The 20289-nt window shown below is 42.2% G+C and overlaps 1 protein-coding gene across 1 annotated transcript in view; it reads left to right on the forward strand.

Moving 5' to 3' along the window:
- The first annotated feature begins 1474 nt into the window (after positions 1-1474).
- Positions 1475-20289, forward strand: part of luzp2 (leucine zipper protein 2) — a 140004-nt gene continuing 121189 nt past the window's right edge. The window contains exon 1 of the mRNA XM_062394629.1: positions 1475-1761. Within this exon, the coding sequence (XP_062250613.1) occupies positions 1700-1761 (62 nt within the window). The 5' untranslated portion in view covers positions 1475-1699. The remainder of the gene's footprint in view (positions 1762-20289) is intronic.

Below are 20289 nucleotides of genomic sequence, written 5' to 3' on the forward strand. Positions count from 1 at the left end.
TGGAAAAGGCCTATTAATCCTTGAACATTAACATAAATTATTGGCAATAAACTAAAATATCTTAATCCTTATTATTTACACCCATAAACATAGTGAACATTAACCACACACAAACACATCAGCAACATCATACTTTCTGTTTGTGTGTCTTGCTAAGATAAACATGGTTACCATGCACACAACATCTGTTGCACTCATGCTACCCACGTGCTGCTCCCTGCCTGCCACTGGAAGAGCGGAGCTACATAAAAGTGTTAACTAGCTGCACAAACACACATTCAACAATCAAAATAAATCTTATCTTGTAACAAAACAGCTCAATAACATATTCACAGAACATAAACACTCATTTCCTACCTGAAAAGGGGAGATGTTAATAAAGTGACTGTGCCAAGAGCTCCCCTAATCCGGCCTCTGCAGGTATATCCAATCAATCAGCAGATCTTTCATCCAGGCTATACTAGTCGAGTGCAGATTAACTAATATCTATCACACACTTGAATATTATTTAAACCACTGCTTCAGAAGTAATGTTAGAAGAATTAAGTTTAATAACATGCAACTCTCTGTTTGACACTTGACAAAAATAAAATGGCGCCATCATTCATTTTAACTATCTACCACATTAGGATTCATTTCAATTTTACTTTGACTAATTAATGTTGAAAACATCTTCTTTTTAAATATTTCAACAAACAAACTTTTGCTCAAACTTTGATAGCGAGCATATTACATTATTCTATTAAATTATTTCACTTTTAATGTTTTCAATGGTTTTTCTTTGCAGAAATAAAAAGAAAAGTCACTTTTCTTTAAAAAAAAAAAAAAAAAGGTTTCTACTGGAATAATCGATTTAGAGTTCTGAATGAGTGGGCACAACATTTAATGTTTAAGACAAAGAAAAACATTAAAGCTTTAAAATAAGACAAAGAGCAAAGGGTAAACATTCTAACCCACATTGTGGTTCAACCCCCCCCCCCCCCGAACGTAATTAATGAATTAATGCTCTTTTCATTTTTCTGCTCTCATCCACTAACGACTTGACCTGTCCTTATGTCTTAAGTACAGAGCTAATTACACTTTAAATCTATTAGTGTTTTAAGTGAACTGTGACTTTGCAGTGTCTGATCTGTCAGCCCCCCCCCCAAGTGTTTTCCCCGCTCCTTCCACTAAATGCTGCTGTGTCTCCACCAATCAGCCCAGTCCCACTATCCTGGGACTAACTGGGCAGAATGGGATTGAACGGAGTGGTTTATTTGGTCCGACCGGCTCCAAACAATAGCAAGAGAGCCTCTCACCAATACCTGGAGCTGCACGGGCGCTGACATCACATCACTCCCACATCTCTCTCTCTGTATTTCAGCCCCACCCGCCTCCTCTCCACTCGCGAGTCGCTCCGTGTCCCGGTGTTATTTAAAGCCAGAGATCCTCCCTCTCTCGCCGAGCCACTGTGTTGCATCTGTCTGCCTCGCTGCTTGTGTGTCCGGGCGTGCGTGCGTGTGCTGTGTGTGCGTGCGTGAGTGAGTGTGTAAGAGGGTGCGCTAAAAAAAAAAGAAAAGAAGAGAAACAGGCAGCCAGTGGGAGAGCTAGAGAGCGAGGAGAGAGAGAGATAGAGCGAGAGAGAGAGAGAGAGAGAGACAGGGGGGGGAAAGGCAAAAAGCATCTGAGAAGGCAGAAGGAACGGGAGTGTGAGACAGCTATGAAATTCATCCGAGCTATTTGCTTACTGCTTCTCTGTCCGGCTCTGAGCCTCAACACCAGGTAAGAGACCAAAGCCTTTTCTGTTCTTTGCTCAGTTTCACCCTGATGGGGACTCTGGAAGGGGGGGGGGGGCAACGTTAGATCCCTAATCTAAAGGTTTGTTCAGTGCTGCCAAACGCTGATGCCTTAATTCACCCTGGCAGTGATCCTCTGTGTGCTCTGCATCGTTGCGAGAAATGAAAAGACTTGCAAAAAAAAAGGAGGAAGGAAAGACTCTCTCTGTGGAACTGGGCTTTTATCTCCCAGCAGTTCTGCGCAGGCTGAGAGACAGTTGTCCTCTTGTGGTGGTAATTCCCTTGAATAGTGGTGACTTTGCTTTTTGGGGGGCACTTTTGCTGCCCGCCGGTCAGGGAGGGAGCAAGTTGAAGTCAGGGGAGCCGAGAAAGAAAGGACAAGGCTACTTGTGTTGCAGGGGGAAAAAGAGCAGGTGTGTTTCTATCTGCGTGTGTGTGTGTCTGTGTGTGTGTGTGTGTGTGTGTGTGTGTGTGTGTGAGAGATATCAGCCTTTGGAAGAAGCTCAAGGAGTGATGGGCGAGTGGAATGAATAGGAGAGAAATGTGTGGAGAGCAGGAGTTTTGATGATTAATTAAATCATTGATAAAATCATCCTTCTTCCCTGCCGGTGCCTGACACCAGTGCCTTAATGAGAACCGGGAGAGGAGATCCAGGGCTTTGACTAAACCAGGGAGACATCACAAGCTGGGAGGCATGCATTAGAAAACTTGCCTTTTCCCTTTTTCTGCTCGGTGCCCAAAAAAAACATTTGGATCCCGTTTTCGTCGGTGTTCTTGGTGAATTAGTGAAATGCGCTTGCAGAGGATTTGAAGTCACAAACACACAAAGACCCACATGGTTGTTGTTTTCTTGTTTGGTGTTGTGTTGCCAAACACATGAATGTACAGGATGTGAAATGTGCCTTTTTGCCTGAGGAGATACAACACATCGAGATGTGCAGAGAACAAAGTCAAGGTTATTGCCCATTTCCAACATTTTGGTCAATGGCAGAGAGGAACACTGATGATGATGATGATGTATGAGGACTCGTAATAACAAAGAGCAGTATTGATGTAACCACCTCCAGCGTGTAGTCAAGTGCAGATTAGGCACCGACACACCCTTTGATACACATGTGTTAATAACTGCATCAAGCAAATGTCTAATAACCTTTTGGGAAAACGTTTCATTTAATTGGTTGATTGGTCATATTTAGAAATATTTACCCACATTTTAGGCTCATTACATCCGTGTCAATATTTATATTTTAAACGGTGTGTGACATCATCAGCCTCCGAGGTGATCTTCCAGGTGCTAATTGGAGGAGGAGGCATTACTGTGGTAATTTGGCAGGTCACTGCAGATTGTATGGAGCCTCTTGAGGGGGAGGGGGGGGGGGTCATGGAGGTAATTACCAGCAGACAGCGACACAGATATAATCAGTGTTTCATTAGTTTGTTTCCAAATTCAACATCCAAACAAGAAGGTGCTCAGGGAGGCGGGTTTTCGTTAAAGTCAGAGGGATGTTCCAGGCACAAGGTGAAACCTCACCTGTGACCTACTGGACCATTACCTCTGATAAAGTGAGAGTACACATGATGAGCAGGGTCGTCAGTTCTCGTCTGCTCTGACACATCTGCCTGTTCTGCCCCCTGGAGGCAGTGGAGGGAACCAGCCAATAGTATCATGTTGGAATAATTTCAATTATAAATGGGCTTTGATTAAAACTTTGTGTAACAAGCATTTTTTAGATCACTTCTTCTGTTTCTCAAACTCGACCCAAATGAGATCTGTTTGTCTTTATTCTGCAGAAAATATAAACTTAAAATACTGAACAGTTCCAAGGAGATGGTTTTCCCTGGTAGTTAATAGGATTATGCAAAAACCACAGACGCAGATCACCATGTATCTTGGTGGATGGATCCAGATAAGGGGGGCGGTTGGGGGGGTGGTGGATCCAGGGAAAGCTTCTCACTGTCTTTAACATTGCAAGATGCTTCTTGAACATTTCTGTACACGTCTCAAGAAGTGAGGCAGAGATAGTTATGAATACAACCTGTGTGGAGGTCATATATCTCTAAACAGGGGGAATTTACTCCAGATCCATATTGTGATCAGGATGATTCTGATCTAAATACATGTACAGTACATGCAATATGGTGATGAAGTGGCCAATTAGCTTGGCAAGAGTCTTTGCTCTCAGATTGCCCTTTTAGTTTATTGTATGGAAACACAATTTACTGAAAGGTTTGTCAAATATCAAAAGATTCCTACCTCACAACCCGAAACCAGACTTTTCTTGAGCTTCTTCCTCAGAATTTTGTCATTTTAAATTACATTTGTAATATCTTTTTGTAAGGACTGGTCCATATTGCGGAAAATTCTATCAAGATAATAAAAGGTAATATCAGTCAATATTGAAAATTATCATGGGAAATGTCTATTTTGGAATTTTGTCATGTTGCTATTGATGAAAATGACATAGCTCTATTAATAGATATTGTTTTATTGCCCGGTCCTATTTTCATCTTTGTTTTTAAACTATTGTTTTCAACATAAGCTCTAAACTTTAATATCCATTCTGCACAGAGGACAGGTGAGTAGCTTTAGTGTTGGGGACAAGGTTTTTCCTCAGGACTCTTCACATGTCCATGATTTAAATTTTAAATTTTGAAAGTGTAAATTTTAAAGGACCGCCGAGAGGCATCCGCAAGGACGGCGAAAGGTTATTTTACACTTCTAAAAGATTAGTCATCACTACGAGCAGCCATGGATGGATTAAATTAAAGGTCCTTACTGAAACAGGAGGAAAAAAAAACCTGCTGATCCGTAACACCTGTCCGCTCCATCGCTGATCCACTCCTCCTGCAGAGGTTGACTTTTGTCGACTGTTATCCCCGTCAAATATGCAGAATTAGCTATGCTTTTAATAGTCGGGGGTAATTAGCTGCTGTATTATCATGCCATGCTGTCTTTTGATCCAGCGCTGCCCTAGAGTGCTTCGACTGAGGCGCTAACAGTTGGCAGCGATGCATTTAACATAAAGCTCCTGAAATTGGTTTTATAATTGCTAACATGGCCAGAGATTTTGGATAAAAGCAGTACATCATTTTTCTCAATTTGCGTTTGTCTTTTATTTTTGATGTACCTCATTTCAAACCTCAACATCTTTCAGAGGTGGTTCGGCTTTACTGCTTTTTTTTTGCCTCTTTATCTTTTTCCGATCATCAAAACCACAAGCAAGGCCAGAGAATGAAAATAACACCGTGGGTGGAATTTTTACTCTTTTTGTTGCTTTGGATGAAACTGGCACTCGCTGGAGTTGATTGGGTCCTCGGGTTTCTGCTGTTATCCTGGAGGTCAGGCCTCCACACAGGGCTCATCGTTTGTGACACCCTCGTTTATGGTTGTAATAGTGTAACTTTGAGGAGGGCCTGACTGGGGGGGGGGTGCATCTGCTGCAGCAGAATGAAATGTGACCGGAGCCGCGTCGTCTACATATTGCTCTGCCTCGCTTTGCTTGATTCACTATCATCACATCAGCGGTGCGTGAGGGAATCCATTTCACAAGGTAACCGCAACCATCCATTGCCATCGACACCCCCCCCCCCTCCTCCCAAAACTCGTTCTACAAACTTTCACAATTTTGAACAATTGGCCAAATGTTATGTCTTATTATCTCTGTTAAATGTGCTGTTCTGGGGCCAGTACCTGCTCCCGTGAGAGCTTGATTAAGATGGATTTGATTTTAATGAATTGAGTGGGTTACTCGGGCCACATAATGGTGCTGCAGGGCTGTATGTCATTGCAGAAATCAATTGGTACTTAGGCAGAAGACAGGGCTGCATTGACACTGGTCCCGTGAGATATGACCGGCCACCTCTGGGTCAGGGTTGCGAGGCGAGTTCTTGCGTTTTACTTTTTTTTTTTTTGTATCTGTCATTCCACGGATCAAACATCAAAAATTCCCTTTCATGGAATTTCTTGAAATGCATTTGACACGTTCTTCTTGCTGCCATCTTTGATGTCCTTCACCTCAGTGGGCTCCTCTTGGAGGCGGTGATATCTGGTGGGATTTCCACCGCATCAAATATTTATGAGTGTTTTGGACGGCAATTAAAAAGATGACAGAGAGCTGAGGATTACACACGGGGTGGAGACACTGCTTTATATGTTAATATTTGATTTTGCATCCAGGCATATTCTAGACTACATGTCGTTTTAATCATGTTACATAGGGTCAAACATGTAAAGGAAGATAAAGGGACTAATGACTGAGCTGTGCTGGGATTATAATGACTGTTCATGATATCAGTCACCATTTGCTTTTCTCTTGTATGATAATGTTTTGTAATAACAGTGTTTTGGCTGCCAGCAATCAAACCAGAAATTACATCAAAACTATCATGTCAATTTGTGAGACTCTTGCTTAGTAATTATTCATTTTCTTGTCACAGAATCTTCTCTTAAGTATAAAGCAGCATCTCCTTGTTCGACTGTTTTATTTTTTTTTACACCTACAGCCGCAGGAACGTGGAAGGGTGCTCCGCCTCTTTATATTAATTCATCACAACAGCAGAAGCCGTCTTTACTCAGTCCGTCACATGTTTGATGAGTTGTGAACATTCCTCAGATCGTCATTTACATCAATCAATACTTTCTGCGATGAATAAATTCCATCAAGACATTCAGCAGAGAGATAGAGAGAGAGAGAGAGAGAGAGAGAGAGAGAGAGAGAAACTCCCCATGATATCTCACTTTCAGCCACTCACAGTCTGCATGTTGTTTTGCTTTTCAATTTCAAAATGCTGAGATGAAACTCGAACGCCCACCACGCCGGGTGGAGCGGTGAGGAATGACTGGAGGTCAAGGGTGGAGCCAATGCAGAATTAGACCCAACTAGTGACCAGGGAGAGATGTGCTAATGTCAATCTATACATTGATGGAGTGTGACTGATAAGCAGGGAGTCGGACTGAGGGGGAAACAATCCACCTCTTATATTTGGGCATTGTTTAGCATTTAGATGATGAAGGGGCAACTACTCAGAGCAGACAGGGTGGATCTGAGTGAGCGTGAAGGGCTGATGATGCAGATGTTTTCTTCAGATGGGGCTCGGCTGTGTTTTCATTGGTCCTAATCTGATCGTCATCATGATCTGGTTCTTCATTTATATCAAAGGTCATCGGATAAGTCTGCCATGTTGGATCTGACACTCGTGAGTAAACATTTATCTCCGGGCGGATCAAGGGGTGGGACCAGGGGGGAGGGGCACTGGCTCCAGCTAAGATCTGATTGGCCACAGTGTCACTATAGTTGCTTACAAAACAATAAGAATGACAATAAGGGATGGGCATTAGATTAAATTGTCTTAATCAATCGTCTAGAGAATGATTGATTTTCGATTAATCATTAACATTTTTATATTAAAATTCACCATTTATAGGCTATATTAAAATGCAGTGAAAATAACAAATAACAGCTTGTTTCCTCATTGAGATATTTATTACAAGATATACAACTTTTGTGGCAGTTAAACTTGAAAATATGAGCTGCTGTTCTCGTAAGCCCCCATGAGAGAGCAGCTAGCCGCTGGGAGCTAGCTCGATTTGATGGTTCTCGACGTCTCAGTCCGGTTGTTGTCACGCCCTCACTCCTGGAACCCCTCACCCAGACCCGGGTCTGTCCGGGTTCCCTTCCCCGTGGACTTAGGGGCTTAGCTCCGAGCTTCTTCCTCCAGCTGCTAACGTCCTCACTGTGCTGCGTTCAGGGCAACTCGGATATTCAGACCTCCTGCCAGAAAAAGAAATCCAGTTTTTTCATAGAGGAAAAAATAATATTATCGATGAAATTAATAATGATCAATAATCGATCGTCGATTAATTATGTCCATCCCTATTGACAATATCTTAAGAATATTTTATTTCAATGTGTGACTTTTCTCAAAGCTATAGAGCTCAGGGTAAACAAGGAATGACTTGATGTGAACCTTACAGAATTAGGAGTTTGTTCACTTACCACACAAAGGCAACCGCTGGGTGTCTTTTAATGTGTAGCAGCGATCTGTGTCACAACTCATGCAACATAAAATATTAGCGTGTCCCAGAATTAGATGGGGAGACAAAGCAATCTACCCTGGTGTTCCTGTCCTCCATTAACCTCTGTAGCAGATACACGATTGCAGATATTGACCTTTAGTGGATGTTTTTGGGACCGTAAGATAAAACAATTATATTTGTGCTGCCCTGTGACGTCCTCGACTCCAATTCGACTCTGAATGATAATTGAAATTCAAAGGACGTGGCGTAATGGCCACACCATGGCAACCACATTGGCCACATGACAGTAATGAAGTGGGGCTACAATAAACAGAACCTTGGGTGGCTCCTACAAACGAGAAAGTAATTAAAAGAACCACAATCAGCGAGGGGGGGGGGGGGGGGTGAAGAGTAGCCAGACATTTTTATATGCAAGGCCACATTTCAGGTACCGTGCTGGTGCTCTCGGAAGACGTTTGAAACCAGCAGCGGTGGGAGTGTGTTAAATGGTTCACTTGTTATCATGCTGCTTGGAACACAACGCTTTTTTTCACTCACTTAACTGGGGAGGATTTGCTTCCTGTGTTAATACCGATGGGTTGATGGTGTGATTGAGGGAAACATCACACATTTAAAGGCCTTTACCAGACTAATCATCATTGGTATTTATGAAAGATGAGTTGCATGTATATTTCTGGCCTGACTGACTAAATGACACCTGTTGTTATCTTGACTCTATGGATTTTAGTTAGTTATTACAAAACTGGGGCCCAAACAAGGTGACAACCTTCTGTGTACATCACTGCAGTTAGGCTCTTGGTTAGCTTGTCCCATGTTAGCATTCTATAGGTTAGCATAACAACTACTGTACACAACAAAGCTGATAATGTATTATATTATTTTAAACAATTAACTAATATGCTGTGAAACTGTTAAGATGAGACAATGACATGATCCTTTATTCGTCCCACACTGGGAACATATACCATGTCACAGCATAATAGTAGTATTACTAAGAAGAATGGGTAAATACACAATAAGTAAGTAGACATGTAACACAATTATAAATAAATATAAAGGTAGGACTTGGATAATCATAAGGAAGTATAGAAAATAGTTATTCTATAATGTAAACAGGATATATACAGTTTAATAATGGTTGCTGTTGTAAGAAATGGATCATATAAGCTTTAGGGAGATTGTGTTTAGATTGTAAATCTTTATTTGTCTATCTACCAGGATTTGATTTCCCTCCTTCTGTCCTGTGAGCAGAGCCGTGTGCTTGGCTGTCACAGTCCCTGTTGTGATTGGCAGGTATTTAATTGCTCGGTCCCTGTAAACATAACGTCTTCCTTCTCTTGTTAGTGTGGGGTTTGTTTTCTTCTTCACAGCGGAGTGCGAAATGTACGGCTGTCATAAAGAGAAGCTGTGCACTGTTCCTCGTCTCAGTGGCTCTGCATTAAAACATCCTCAGTGAATTGTTGTCGAGCAGCTATGAGTCAATTCCCTGTGAAGCTGAAGGAGAAGGCCTCAGTTTGGTGGTGGCGGGGGGGGGGCGTAGTGTGACCTTTCTTCACGTTATCATTTGAATCATGGATTGTTACAGAGTATAAATAATGAGTTGTGTGGTTTGGTTATTTTTAGGAACTCCTCCACCTCTTTGTCGTTTTTAGCCGCCGTTTTTTTGCCAGTGTTTCCCACTGGTTGAGGATTTACTGCTGGTGGGGTTGTGGTGCATCGTGTGACCGATGCACGAGCAGATACTGATGCAGGTAAGAGGAGGAGAGTGTAACCCAGGTTATCTTTTCCTTAAGAGCCTCACATGCAGGCGGTAGATGCTGCAATTAATTTGCAGTCCCTGAATGCCTCACGTTAAATATCTCTGGAAGACGTTTGGCGTAGAAATCATTTGTTCTCACTCATATTTTGCAGATCTCAGTCAAGTTAGTTTGAAAATAGTGAGACTTTATCCATGTGGGCGGGCCCTCTATATATTCATGTACTCTGGATGTCACTCATTAGATTTAAGTGAATACATCTTCCATATTTCAATGAGTTGATTCGGACACATTTAGCAGAGTCTCAATATTGTCACTGCATTTTTTATGCCTCGCAAAGGCAGTTGTCTGTCGTTCTGTCTGTCGTTCTGTCTGTCGGCCCATCCCATTCCTGTGAACGCGTTATCTCAAGAATGCCTTCAGGAAATTTCCTCAAAGTTGGTACAAGCCTTCACGTGGACTCAGGACTGCTGGAGGGAATTTCTTCAACTTTTCCTCAGCTGTCACTTGGACTCAAATATGAAGTGATAATGTCTCAGTCGTCAAAGGTCACAGTGACCTTTATATGATTCTGGAATAAAAAGTATGTACAAATATATTTACAGAAACTCCACTGGTTGGCGGAGGCACACAACCGCAGTGCAGTAATCGTAGTTTATTCTTATTATTTGAAAAAAGATACACAGGCTTCCAGTTCTTCAGTTTAGACATTCATTTTAATGATGCGCTCTGAGCCCCAGAGACGAGTTCCATCAGAATCACTTCCCCGTCATAATTACTGTACTGTGCTGTGAGGGCTGCGCCAGGTGAGCAACATCCTTCGTGGTAGAAAAAACTCAGCAGAGAACATTTGGCGTTTTTGCTGAAATACATTCTGTTTGGATGATAATTAAAAGAAGAAATAATCACGATCCAATTTGTTCTATTTGCTTTTTTTCTACTGAATATGCACTAACAAATAAAATTCAGTATATTTTTTAATTAAGTTGGTTTGGTATGATTACTGTATGATGCCGTATTGTGTTTCCACGGGGTCTAAATATAAGAATGTAAAATGAATAAAGAGAAACGGATCAAGCTGACATTTTAAAACAGGCTTTCTGCACATATTGCATTTGAAGCCTTGTGTAAATATGAACATATACTGACGAGCAGATGTATTCGTTATGTCTGCAGCTTAATCATCTTCTGGGAAACCATTAATTAAAACATCCACAGTTCAATGAGTTCAAGTATCACATGTAAATGTCATTCAGACGGAGGGAGATGAGGCATTTATCTAACATTTGAATCATTGTCTTGTTCCCTTCGCCTCCCAGTTGCCATTTTTATTTTATTTTCTACCTTTATTCAAGTCCATGTGATATACGAGCTGCCCTTCACACATCACATGCTCTTCTGTCGAGCAGCTCCACTGAAGCTTGGTGCTTGCAGACCGTCTCTAGACATGGAGTGGGGGTATTTGTTCACCTTGCCCCCCCCCCTCCACATTTCACCAGCCTCTCTCTCTCTTTTGCGATTCAGCTCCAAGTCGCCAACTCTTTTTTTCTAATCATTGAGCTGCCATCAGAAATCTGTCCGTTCCCCATTTTCATTCTTTTCTTCACTTTAATGGCCCATAATTGGTTCAGAATGGAATGAGGCAAAGTGCTCGGGGTTCTCTGCATCGCTCACAAACTATCACCAGAGATCACAGATTGTGGAGATGTTTGTATCGGCGTCAACAAAAGATGGGAGATCATTAATAATACAGGTCTACACGGAAAGGGTTCGATTATTTAAGAAAACCATAGAAGGAGCTCAGCGGTTTGTCGTTTTTATCGACTTATTCATCGTGTCACAGCGTTTGTCTGAACCCTGTCAGTGTTGTTATCTTTAGTGACTGCTTTGTGTTCTTAAAGATGTCTTTAATTGTGACTCTTTCAACCATTTTACCTCATCATTCACTTTAAAATGTTCTTGATTATAAAAGCCACCTCGGCAGTAGTTCTTTTTTAAAACTAGATTTTCTGCCCTGAAAAACCTCCTCAGTCTCGATTAGTCCACTGCCATAATTCAGGATGTTCTTTCTTTAATTGTTTGAGTGTGTGAGGAAAAGATTCATCTACGTTATATGCTACCAGATTATTATTAGCATATTGATGGTTCAGCTGGAATTTAAGCCCAAAGACCCAACAACAAAAGTTCTGTGAACAAAGGGAGAAGTGACACGAAATCTATCATCCAGGTCTCCGGCAAGTACAAGGAGCTGCTGCTCAACAGACACCTGTGTTATGAATTCAGGGTCACAGCCATAAATTATTATTATTTATTTTTTTAAGAATAGGGAAATAACACCTGCACCTGAACCGTGTCCTCGCTTTCAGAAACACGATGCAACAAAATCCTCCTTTTGTGTCCGGCAGCATCCTGCTCCCACAGAGTTCTGCACCGTGCAGCTGAAAGGGTGAAATGATGCATCATCTTCAGTTTTCTCAGACTTTACCTCTATAGACCTGGCAAGTGCACAAGAAACATCCATCCGCGCTGTAACCTACAGTAAATGTCAATCCAAGAGAAACAAATTGCATAACTCTTCTCTATTTACTCTCTCTGTCTTCTCTCTTTTTCTATTTGAGTAATTCTCAGAGCATTGTCAGCCTCATTCCTTTCAACACGGTGCAGTTTTACAGTTTCTCTGATTAATATCAGTCGATAGTCTTGTGGTTAGAGACTAGGGGTTTGTGGTTTGGGTTTGAAATGTGAAAATCTAATCCTCAATATTATCACACGCTTCTAAACCAGTATGAAATATGATGAATCTCTATTTCAAGCAAAAATGGAAAATTCCCAATCCCTTGCATCCGTTCTGACCATTCACCAGCGATGACCCGTGTACCAGCGTCGTTAGAAATGCTCACAAGTAGCATCGTGAGTGAGTCTGTGGCTGAGGGGGTAGAGTGGTCCTCCTCCAACCTGAAGGTCGGCAGTTCGATCCCCAGTCTGAACCATCTGCATGCCAAAGTGTCCTTGGGCAAGATGCTGAACCCATGAATGGCCCCCCCATAGAATAACAAAGTGCTGCGAATAGATGCACTGTATGAATGTGTGTGTGAATGGGTGAATGTAGAACTGTACTGTAAAGCGCTTTGAGTGGTCATCAAGACTAGAAAAGCTTCATATAAATACAAAACCATTTACCATTTAAAGAATATAGAAGATTCCCACGGATTTATTACACACTCATAAATGTGTAATTTGTGTAAAATCTATCAAATTTAGAAGGAAGTCTCAAATTCTGTTGCATGGTTCTGCTCAGAAAGTAGGAAAGGACAAGGGGGAGTTGAAGATTGTGCGATGGTGTGATTTACTTCTCAGTCAGGTAAAGTGTTATTGTTATAAACTGGTCCAAAAACCGTTTCTACCAACCAGAAAGAAAAGCTCCTCATTCTTGGGTCAAAGACAATTCTGGATAGTTTCAACCTTACCCACCTGTGAATGCACTTCCCCTCTTCCCAGTCTATAGCTCACTATGCTGCAGGAAATATTGGTTTACTAACAATCATTTGAAGGGCATCATTTTCTGCTGATTCAGGTAATTTGATTAATTAGGATCCAAGTACTTCAGGACATTGAGATTGAGTTTTTCCTTGGGTCTTCAGGTATAAAAGGTAAAAGTGCACATCCCAGTACCGAGCTGCAGGACCTTTCTTTTGTTCCAGCGTTCAGGGGATCCATGTGCCCATCCCCCCTGCAGGAATTATAGCTGAGCAGACAGTTTCCAGTGTGATCTCTCAGATTAGTCTGCGCCGTGTGTGGAGTTTGCTTCTTGATCTGCAGTCGAGGCTCGTGTGGGACACTTGTCCTCACGTGTTACAGCAGCTGACCCTGAGGTAGATCTGGAGTTAATTTGGTTGGAGGACTTCAGACCAAGTGTCAGCCTTCATGTAGGTGCCATGTTGTTGAGTAATTGAAGTGTGATCAGTGTTGACAGCAGAGATTGGATGAGTGTCAGAACTTGCCACAGCTGTCGATGGCGCTCAGTGTAATTCAACACGTCATTTGACCACTTGAGCTCGTTCCTCTAATAATCAAATTACCTACCAGGGAAACCGGGCCAATCAGAGAACTCTTGATTCCCCCGCTCTCACAGCTGGGCCTGGCGTCCCTCCCTGTTCTCACTGATTTCCATTTGACCTGGGACGACTGGGTTTGATATGATGACTGACAGGGAAGCGCCGCTTTCTGTTAATAACCAAGATGGCTGCTGCTGCTGCTGAGGCGGAGAGGTCTGATACATCTGCTGACAGTACGAGACAAATCCCACATCTCCACAAAACCTGTGTTCCTTTATAATGTGTGGCTCTGATTGGTTGTCAGTCTATCCAATTGTGTCCAAACACATTTTGCCGTTCGACTGCTGAAATCAGCCCTTGAGAATAAAAGATGAGCTGAGGTTCCATTCTCATTCATGACTGTGCATTGATCTGGTGATAAAACAGATCTCACTGTTTGCTGCATAATGTAATTCTGTATATGTCCATGTCAGAAAAGAATCTGTCTCACCGAGATGTGGCATCGATAGTCAAGGACAAACAAAAGACACGTGGACGAGCTGGAATTGATTTCCAGAGATATCACGTAGACCTGCCAAACTACCTCTGTTTTTCATTTCCTGTGTTTTATTAACCACTGCATATATGCTCTGTGCTCCCTGCTGGGTTTTCTGTACATCACAGCCCGGCTCCCGTGTACCATTTTTCCAGAAACATAATATCTGCTCCTTTTGGTGAAGGCTACATAAATCTGAATCCGTTATCAGCTGCCAGCACACCTCCTCGAAGACGCCCTGGCGGATTTTGTTATTTTTATCTAATCATTTCCTGAGCATATTCCCGTGTCAGGATCCATCTTGGCTGACAAGTGCCGGTTTCATTTGAGTCCCCTATCGCCCTGTTTTCCCAGTGTTTTGCTGTGACACCTGACTGATAAGTGTGTAGCTCGGTGTGTGTGTGTGAGTGTGTGAAGAAGGGACAGGTTTCAGCAGTTTAGCACAAAGGAGCTGTTCAGCGGGGCCCTCGGTGGCAGTTTATCTCCCGAATGTTTTTGTTTTATACTTTGATTGAGGGTTTTATGCCCGCAGACCTGCAGCCCTGGATGGCACGTTCGGGACACTCTCTTTATTTGAGCTGTTTTCTACTTTTGGGGAAACTTTAGTTTATTGTTCATTTATTGTTTTACATTAGCAATGCGCCAGTTTGAATGGATTGGCAAGTCCTCAAACAGATTGAAAAAGACACTTCTCTGCGATATATATTCAGAGATTCATAATTCTCTATCGATGGAATCAGAACCGATGCTCTCAGGATGATGCTTCATGGATTCAGGGTCCATTGTCACTTCCTAATACATTTTTAGTGTCAGGTTTGATATCGAGCAACAAATGGAAACTCACTCATGCAGCTCAACCTCTGGCTGATTTCTTGTTTTCTCCTAATTTCCTTTGTCTTCCAAGACACTTGAAAACTTCCGGAGAGCAAAGATGAAGTTCAGGTTTCAAAATATGGCGTTTCTTATTTTGTGTGTTTGCATGTACATGTGATGCTGAAGCTCACCGGTGGACACAAAGAGGTCAGAGAGGGTCTGTTATGTTGCTGACGTCCACCACTCCCATTTGCCTGTCTGTCAGCCGTCTTGCTTGGCTGAGCTCCACTACAGAGACGGTGTTGACACAATGACAGGAGGGGCGCTCACTCCAGCAGATGTCCATTTGGCTGCAGAGCACCGTTTCCTCAGGAGTGCTGAAGCTCCCGCACACAGACAGAGACAAAGGGGAGAGCTGTATTTTAGACCCACACTTTGGTATTTTTGGAAAACAACATGCGCTACACAGTCACCGCATATAAAATGTGCTGACGCAAAACCAATTACATCCCAGCAGCTGCAATTAGCCGGCTAGCTTCATGACGCGGTGGTGATGGTGCGTGTCTCGGCCACAGATTTGGTGTTTGTGCGTTCCCACAGATCCTGTGTTCTCAGTTTGTGTTTGTTCGCCTTGCTTACCGTCCCGACTCGACTGCTCGGATTAGGGATGCTTTCTGATGTGCCTCTAATCTCATAATCTGTCTAATAGGGGCACAGTTACACTGGAGCCCTTTAATGTATAAACACGGATCAAGTTGCGGACTGATGGAGGTCGTTGAGGACAATCAGAGCAGAATCTATAAGGCAGACATCAGAATGCACGGAGTAGTCCTGCTCCGTAACTGCATTAACCAACTGGAGCTGCATTCACAGAACTCAGCTCGGATGTGAAGTAAGTTACACCAAACAACCTCCTCGCTGTGTTTAGCAAATTAGCTTCTGATGACAGGTGTTTGGATTAACTCTGATTTAATGAGCTTTATGAAAGTCCCCGGAGGATGAATGTGGGGTTTTCAGGATTACCTGCTTCCAGGATACTGTTAAAGACAGGCAAATGAAAGATGGCTGCTCCAAATCCATTAAAATGTGTCGATGACCTCGTGCACCCCACACCCCCCCCTGCCAGCAACACAACACACCATCACACCGCGGCTTCTCCTGATGTGCAACAAAAACAGATGCCTCCATTGTTTGGGATGTGAATCTCAAAGTGTGTGTGGCAAACATGTCGGATTCCTTTTGACTGCGTCTTTGTGAAATCATCGTCGTGATGGGATTTCTTTATCTGGATGCCGCGTTTGGTTGGAAACGCAAACACAAGGTCATTTACAAGACATCAGTCTCCAGGGAAGCCTTGATGTTCCCACTGTTGTTTAGGAAGCTGATTCAATCACAGTGGGGCATCGGAGAATTTAAGTTTGTCATTAGATTTCCGCTGACCTGCTGTTTCTATTAATATTAATGAATGCAGGGAGCTGCATGTTTTTAAGTTTGTTGAAGAGGTTCAATAAATGTTTTTTCATAGGTAGGTGGAATGATACAACAACATGTGTGTATGTGTGTGTGTCTCCACTATAGTGACAAAAGTGTGCTGTGTTTGCTCACCTGCAAGCATTGTGTGTTGTGGGCGTGACATGTAATAAACCAATCAGAGTGCCGACCTCTCGTTCTCTTTGAAAGCAAGGTGCTCTTGAATCTTGTTGGATTGGTACGACAATGGCGAACGACAATGCACCAGGCCACGCCTCGATATACAATCAACACACAACTATGGTCGCTTTGCTATTTAATCAACGTTGTCTCGATTGGAAAATGACAAATGACAACATCACCGTCCTAAAGGATAAATGGAGAAGGTCATAAATAGACAAGAACCATTAGTCTACATGTTAGATTCAAAAGAAACTGCTAGCAGATGATTACATTTCAAATTATTTAAAATAAAAATGTCAAAGTGAATTTTTTTAAGAAGAGGCTCAGCTCATAACAAAAAGAAATGAGTTTAAATGATAGAGCAACAAAAGGTGCTCTCTGTGTGATCCCATTCAAAGTGTGTGAGAGAATGTCCATGGCTGGTGTCAAGCTGGAAACCTGACAGGTTTAAAAAGACGGGAACAAAGGGAACCCAGTGGGAGCTTTTCAAAAATGCCTCTGCTCAACACAGCCTTGTCAATCTCGTCCTTATCAGACTCGGTCCAGACAAAGCGTTGGCGCTGCCACCGGCTTTTGACCATTGACTGCGACTCAGTGGGAGAAACTCGCCGGGCGCTCGACTGTCCTTGAATTTCGAGAGCAGGATTTAAAGAGTCAGGCGTTGAAATCTGCACAACACGATGCTGCACTCGATAAAGAGAAGAGTAGGTATTAAAAAAAAGATACTTCAGAACTAGGGTTGCAAAATTCCGGGAATTTTCAAAGTGGGAAACTTGCCATGGGAATTAATGGGAATATAGGGGAATTAACAGAAATTAACGGATTTTTTTTACAAGTTGTGTGGGTAATTTATACTCACTGTATTTACCTTGTCATATACAGACATAAATATAAACATTTTGTTTTGTCATAGGCTGATTTGAGCCCTGAGGAAACTTTGGGACCTGACTATATGCTTCTGGATCTTTGTGTTATTGTTAACATAGGTCTTTGCACAGTATTTGCAAATGTACACAGCCTTTCCTTTCACATTCGCTGGGGTGAAATGTCTCCACACATGAGATAGTGCACGTGGCATTATTCTGTAGAATAAGATGAGAAAAAAAGCTTGTAAAAAAACACTAATGCAATGCCAGAGATATAAATAGTTGGCCAAACAATCGGAATCGTCTTTAAAGATATTTACAATTGATGGGTAAATGAATAGAAAGAGGCTAGATGAACAGATGAACAATCCTCAATCAGCATGCTGATATAGTTCCCCCAGTAATATCATCAAAACTTACCTGACTATTCCTGCACACTACAGCAGGCCTCAATAGCCCTGCTGTAGTGTCAGGATGCTGGGAGTTATCTGTGCCTGTGATGGAGAAATGCACAGTGCAGGGTTGAAATTCAACATGCAGCATGTCATGCATTCCATTGCGCAGCATTTCATTTGCGAATATTTTTTTTTTTCAAAATTCCCCAAATTCTCTAGCTCAATATTCCCACGGACATTTTCCAGGAAAGTTTCCGAAAATTTACCGAACATTTTCCACCCCTTTGCAACCCTATTCAGAACACATAGGGAGTGTTTTAAATCCAGTCGGACTTTTTCTGTGTTTACCAGACGAGAAATCAAAGAAGTTAAGTCGACAGTTTTCTCCGAGTCCATTGTCATTGAACGTACTTTCTCTCTCAGCCTCTCGGTGTTTAGCAGCGACTCGGCAGCACATTGGTGTGTTTCCTATCTCTGACTGTTCGTCCCAGGAGTCTCTCAGAGCGTCTGAAATATGCTACACAACTTACACAGCCTAAGCATTAATCCAACACCTTCCAACCCGGGTTGACAACAGGTTTCTCTGAATATAGTGCCGGGCTGCATAGCGAGCAGAATCCCATTACTTGAATGGATAGGACTAATAATAAAATATATCTTCCAACCTGAACCGGATTAAGAATGATCTCGTTGCTCTTGGGAATTAGTTGAGCTGCCTTTTCCACATAAACGTGTTTTATATACAAAGTGTACATGGTGCTTTTTAAACAAGTTTATTCCGCTGCTGTTGCTTTGTGTTCATGGTATTGGAGGGATAATAAATGCAGGGGGGACAAACAAGAAGGGGGGGAGGCAGGGCTCTTTAAATAGTCTGTTTATGTGCTAACTGCTGCTGTGCCTCACTGTATCGCTGAATTAATGCCGAGTACACACACAGACACACACACACACACACAGGGCGGGTCAGAGAGAGAATGATATGAATAGGAAATACAAGCAGTTTGCAGACTTCACGCCAGAGAAAATGCAGATGAAAGAAAGAGGGTGAGCGTCTCGGAATCAGCAGCCACGGGACGCCGGTCCACTTACACTGATTGGTGTCTCTTTCTAACAGGAAAAGATGGAAGATAAAACTATGCACCATATTGCACATTTTTCAAACTACTCCCTTTCAAAGGCACAGAATTTTTCTGATATCAAAGTAAGGTAAATTCTGTTTATATTAAGTGTTTTCAAAATGCACTGCGTCCTTTGTAAACTAATGTGTTAAAGCAAATTTCAGACCTTTTACAAAAAAAACATTTCTTTAAATTGTTTGCGATATTTGATGGAGCATTGCTCGTTTTTTTCATTTCCAGGTGTCTCCCAGTGGAATCACACAAAACCAATGCATGTGTCTGTGTACATGTGCATCCTCATGTGAGTGTGACATACAAGCAAAACAGAGGCGCTCTCGTGAAAGCACCTATTAGCAGCTCAAACCTCTGCAGGGTTTCTTTTTTTAAATTACACACCAAAACACAGAGGAATGAGCCAAACCGTGGATTTGGAGAACCGCCACAGCCCCACTCTTCCTCCTACTCTTCATCAATGGCACACAACACAAATTCAGTATGAACTTCCAATGAATATAAAACAATAGTGAATTTCTCCCTTCTTCAATGTGAACTCACCACAAACAATCTCAGAACCTACAGTAGAATTGTGGCAGTGATAATGTGTTTCAAAGTTCACCAGCTCCCAGTGGTACTACAGCATGTTGTATCGAGAACTTTATTCTGACAGGTAAAGGTGTGTTTGCGCTGCAGAATCTTAACTGAGGTGGAAAACTGCACAGATGCTTGTTTGACATTCCAGTCACAGAGATTCCAGTGGGCCGGCCGTAGAGATGGAGAGATTCCCTCCAGGAACAAGCCCGGTAATTGGGGTTGAAGAGCGACCACCTCAGTGTTTGGATTAGCAGGTTTGAACCAATGAGAGGGACTCTACCAGGGCACACCGATCACAAATCCTCAAACTGAAATAAAGGAACCATCTTCATTTATTCTTTATATCATTATTATATAATCGGCAGCTTCTTGGTGTCCACACATTGTACAGCTTAACCTCAGCTCAGTGATGCTAGTGTTATAAATGAACTATACTTATCTTAGAAAATTACAATTTAGAGCAAATGATTTGCTATGACGTCTGTTTTCCTAAACAAAAGACAAATGCAACATGGATTTCTATTGATTTTGCCAAAATGTATTGAGGGAAGCTTGATTTATTCTGCAGTTTTGCACTTAGAATCAAAACCTCGGTAATCAGCATGTACGGTATGAATTCATTATTGATGCAATGAATAATGGAATGAAAAATGAGCTTTTAAAAGCATAAAGTGAGGAAAAAAATGTAAAGTAT

Source organism: Platichthys flesus, chromosome 1 (assembly GCF_949316205.1).
Source record: "Platichthys flesus chromosome 1, fPlaFle2.1, whole genome shotgun sequence".
Taxonomy (NCBI): Eukaryota; Metazoa; Chordata; class Actinopteri; order Pleuronectiformes; family Pleuronectidae; genus Platichthys; species Platichthys flesus.